This window comes from Pleuronectes platessa, chromosome 23 (assembly GCF_947347685.1).
Source record: "Pleuronectes platessa chromosome 23, fPlePla1.1, whole genome shotgun sequence".
Lineage (NCBI taxonomy): Eukaryota > Metazoa > Chordata > Actinopteri > Pleuronectiformes > Pleuronectidae > Pleuronectes > Pleuronectes platessa.
The window spans coordinates 11,391,096-11,396,175 of NC_070648.1; the positions used below are offsets into that span (position 1 = coordinate 11,391,096).

General features: G+C 45.6%; 1 protein-coding gene across 1 annotated transcript; it reads right to left on the reverse strand.

Moving 5' to 3' along the window:
* Positions 1-2,186: 2,186 nt before the first annotated feature.
* Positions 2,187-4,245, reverse strand: LOC128430624 (vascular endothelial growth factor receptor 3-like). The gene is made up of 3 exons (XM_053416730.1): positions 4,170-4,245; positions 3,321-3,617; positions 2,187-2,930 (listed from the first exon to the last, which is right to left on the reverse strand). The coding sequence occupies exons 1-3, from the start codon at positions 4,243-4,245 to the stop codon at positions 2,476-2,478; spliced, it is 828 nt and encodes a 275-aa protein (XP_053272705.1). The 3' UTR covers positions 2,187-2,475.
* Between the last annotated feature and the right edge of the window lie 835 nt (positions 4,246-5,080).

Here is a 5,080-nt window from a genome sequence, read left to right on the forward strand (position 1 = left end):
ACCCTAAAACTACTGGGGAAGCCGGAGAAGGAATAAAAAAAAAAGAAATAGCTTCATGGTGATTACCAGATAACCTCAAACTAACGGGCACAGTGCGGTGGGTAACCTGAGCGAGAAGCCTGCCATCTAAAGCAAATACCATCTTAGGGTGAGGAAGGGACTGACAGGGAATGTGCACCTGTGCAGCAAAACCAGTCCATAAAGTTATCATCCGCCCCCGAATCCACCAGGACGGACAGGGGACGGGAGGTCTGCTCCCACGAAACAGTACCTTTTAACATCAGCCGAGGAGGAGACGAACAGAGAGAGGACTGGCTCACCAACGCTCCTCCAGTGAATGGTGAGCCCCCCCTTTTGGCAGTGACGGGCAGTGCACCAGAAGATGTCCCTCCTGCCCGCAGTAACCACACAGTCCTTGAAGCCGACGACGTTGACGCTCCCGCGGAGTAAGTTTCATCCTCCCCAGCTGCATGGGCTCCTCGAGGAGACGTTGCCGCCCGAGGAGGAACAATGTCGGGGCATGACGGAGGTAGTGAAGAGGGAGTAAGCCCCCGCTGAAGGAGACTCTGTGTCAGAGTCCCGGGAGGGGTGTGACTGGCCCGCCAGGATCTCTCCCTGCGCCGCTCGTATAAACGAGAATCTAACCGGATTGATAGAGAGATTAGTTCATCTAATGAGGAGGTCTCATCTCTAGAGACTAACTCGTCTCTAAGCTCGTCTCTGAGACTCCGGAGAAACACCCCCTGAAGCGCTCGCTCGTCCCACCCTTGAGTGCCAGAACCCGGAAGTCGACGGAGTGTTTGGCAACAGAGTTTTCTCCCTGACGAAGTGACAGGAGCCGGCTACTGGCCTCTTTACTGTGCAGCGGATGGTCAAACACTGTCAAAAACTCCTCAGAAAACGAGGAAAATGAGGAACAAACCGGTGAGTTGCTAAGAGACAAAGCTACAGCCCAAGCTGCGGCTTTCTCCGAGAGGAGACTCATGGCAAACGCAATCCGCGACTTGTCTGTAGCATACGTGAAAGGTTGCTGATTGAAAACAAGACTACACTGAAAAATAAACTCCCTACCAGATCCTGACAGGCCAGTAAACCTGGCGGGCGTGGGGATGAAGGGTTCCCGAGGCTGACTGGGAAGAACGCCCGGCGGTACCGCAGGAGGTGGTGGAGGAGTTGGATCCGGAGCTGGAGCGGAAGACGGAGCCGTCAACGTGGTAAGGTGAGTAGAGAGCTGCTCCATCCTGCTGCCGATCTGCGCCACGCTCGTGGTCAGGGTGTTAAGAGTCGCCATCACCTCGTGCAAAGCCTGTTCGTGCTGTCCCACACGACTCTCCTGGGACGACAAAGCCAATCGGAATCTCTCCGTGTCTGCGGGGTCCATGACGTGGCCGGATTATTCTGTTAAGGTGGAAGTCAGGTTCGGACCCCGAAGCAGACACAGACGGGTAAATAGTTGGAGGAAGAACAGAGTTTATTAATATGAAGGCAGGTGGAGGTTGGAGCGGCCATGTGCTGGCTGGCTGGGTGATCCGAGACGAAACCGGGAAGTGATGCTTAGCCGAGAGTCACCAGGAGATTCTGCGTAGGAGGGAAACACAGGTTAGGGGGTATCCATAGGAGGTAAAGGAAAGAGCTTCTGCAGCGCACATGATACCGTAGTGTAGTGAATAATCCGGCACTGAAGTGGTGGAAAGACCAGGCCTTTATGGGGTGGATGATAAGTGGAGATTGATTGCAGGTGTGTCTCGTCTGTAGCATCCAGAGCCAGCCACGCCCCCTGCCACAACCAACCTGCACAGGAAGGAGGAGACAACAACAAAAACACAACAGTACCCACAATCCTCACAGTTATAGTAATGCAAACCACAACTTTATTAAATGCGCCACAGCAATTGCACAGACTTAATGAAGAGCCATGAATTATTGGATTTGATAGATAGAGCATCACCCATGTCCCATCCCTGATCGATGTATCAGGTGATTTTATTGCTCAGTAGATCAACATCAGGTGTTGCAATAAATGATAACCCCTGTTGTTTTTTTTTGTTGCTTATTCTAATTTTTAAAAAAATCGTTGCTATATATACATGTCTATATTTTTATCTACTGGTGAATTCGCATGTTGCAGATGGATACCCCTCACCTCACCCTCCCCTTCCAACTATGAAAGAAAACCTGTGGTAGCTTCAGTTGTTATAAAAACTCAAACAGTGTTTAGTTTGTCCAGTCTGGGCTACAGTAAAAACATGGCGGCCTCCGTAGAGAGAACCCACTCCTGATAGTATTTAAAGTATTTGAATATAAAAAGGATCAATTCTAGGGTAAAGAAAAGAGCAATTAGTACAATTTAGATGAACCACACAAGTGAAAACATCAGTAGGATTATTTTATATTAACTTTCTGCCAATAGATCCCTTTCCCCCAAATCTTACACACTGAACCTTTAAGTTGAAATAACCGGCTGAAGTCAGAGCTTTAAGGACGAACTGAGCCGTTTGTGAAGTAAACCAAGAGACACACTGTGAGACAGAGCAAGAGAATCCCAGTTCTAATGATGGAGAGCCAAACCAAGGTTCTCATCTGTGCCGTTTGGTCGTCTGGGATCAGCAGCTCGCTTCCGCTGCCGAACAGTATCTCGCCACAGGAGGCTACAGTGCAGTAGTAGGTCCCGGCGTCAGAGGCCCTGAGGTTGGTCCTCTGCAGGTGGTATGAACAGCTGTGTGAGGGAGACCCTGGTACAGAGGTGCGTTCACACTGATCACTGTTTGTGTGAAGGATGCCGTGGCGAGACCCGTGTCTGAACCAGTAAACGTTGTGTTCTCCATCACAGGTTCCAGTGAGAACTGTACAGTTGAGAGTCACAGAGCCTCCTAAGGGAACGGTCTCAGATACAGGCCCCTGGACAATGTCCTGGTGTTCCTGGAGTCTGGCTCCTAAATGTATTTGTGACAATTGAGTATTTTATATTAGTAAAGTAATTTTTCTGTAATAATTTAATAAGAATGAATGCTGACAATAAACCCTATGAACAATATATACACATCATATTTCGAATCGCCTAAAACCTTTTCAACAATCTTCAATTTTGACCGACTTGTTGCACCAAAAAATGAGAGTGAAGAGGAAAATCTGAGAGCAGGTGATTCATGCGTGTACAGAAGCACTGCTCTCAAACTGTAAGAACACGCCCTTGAATAACAGACAGGAAAACAACAAAGATTTGAACACTAGCCATCAAGATGATACTTCCAGCGTTAAATCAATAATTACAATTTCTAACGACCAATGACATGCAAAGGAAAGTAAAAGCCCCCACCAACCTCTGACACTTAAAAAGACCCCCTCTCCAAAATCCAACATGTTGGAGTGCGATCCTCCGCAGAAGTACGAAGCCGAATCTGAGAGTTGGACGTCAGAGATGTGTAAATGATTCTTCCCTTCCTCCCTCCGCACAGAGAAACGAGGATTCTCCTCCAACCAGTGGAAGACTTTAGACGGCTCATCATGTCTGTAAACACTAGATAGGAGCTCCGGCCTGAATCCTAAGGTCTGTCTGTACCAGGAGAAGTGCATCAACACCTGACTGTCGTAGGAGCAGCGTAGAGTCACGTTGTCCCCTTTTCAATTTAATACATGTGAAATATCTCCAGATGATGACAGGACAAAGGTCATGTATAGAATGGTTTGTACAGAGTTTATATATAAATAGTAATATCATAAAGAACTCTTAAGTTGCTATCGTTGTCATTTGAGGCATCTCTGCTCCCTGGACTAAAGGCACGACCTAAAACTTAAATATGGGGAAAAAAATGATGATTATATGGCAGGAATGTTGTCATCCCGAAGTCACTATGAAGCCAGACAATGACGTCATATTTTGTGTTTACGTTTTAACTTTTGCAAACAGTAACAGCTGAGTCACTGTTACTTTTTTTTCCATTACAAACTATTTGACTGATTCTCATAATATAACTCGTGATATAACAACTTTATTTTCATAAAGTTAAGACTTTTTCTCTCATAAAATCTCATCTTTACTCTGTTGATACTACAACTATATTTTCATCAACCAATTCAAAAGTTACTCTTAAACTGACACATCACTATGAAAAGTGGATAATATATAATAAAGTCCTCTGCAACATGCATCAAATACATGATGACAGTACTGTGTATTGTCAGCCTGTTCCCCGCCTCTTTACACTGAGACCACTTGTCTTTGAAACACAGTTCAGTGACGAACATTACAGCAGTGCTGTCGCACCAAGCGCACGACAATGAACTTCACCCTCCTGTCAGCTATACTCTGCATTCTCAGTAAGTACATCTGCTTTTTCTTAATAAAATTAATTTCTCCTTCATCCACTTTGTTATTAGGCCTCTATTACTCTTTTGCAGTATCTGTAGGACCTAGTGTTTAGACAAAACAGCGAATAGCCTAAGACAGATAGAGAGACACTCCACAAATTGACTCATGCTATGTACCCATACTGCTTTCTCCCCCAATGCATCAGGTAAAGAGACAATTAATACTTCTGACATCATCTGTCTCCAGAAAAAACTTAAAACAAATGGAAAAATGTCAGAATCTTGTTTGTTTCAGGTTGGATCTCTGTCTCACGATGCGAATTTCACGTTGTGGAGGTCAAGACCGGTGAAGAGGTCACGCTGCTGTGTACCAACTACACCAGTTCCCCCTCTTACATATCATGGTTCAGACTGGAAAACGGATCCAACACCAGCCTCATCTCCTCCATGCTCTCCCTTGATACAGTTTCATCGTACTTCGATGGGTTTGAAGAAGAAAAGTTCAACATGACGTCCAACGTCAGTAACGTCTTTCTCCAAATCAAACAAGTGGATTTATCTGACTCTGGACTCTATATATGTGGCTATAACGTGGGCACCGACTCCAGAAAATCCCCAGCAGTTTACAGTGCTACGTATTTAAAGGTGAAAGGTAAGATCACTTCAGAGTTTTGTCTGTGTTTTGTTTTAGGGGAAATAGATTTTTTGCCGTCTTGAAATAAGAGCTGGTCTGAACTAAACACACGACAGTTCCTGCAAAAAGAAGCTAAAG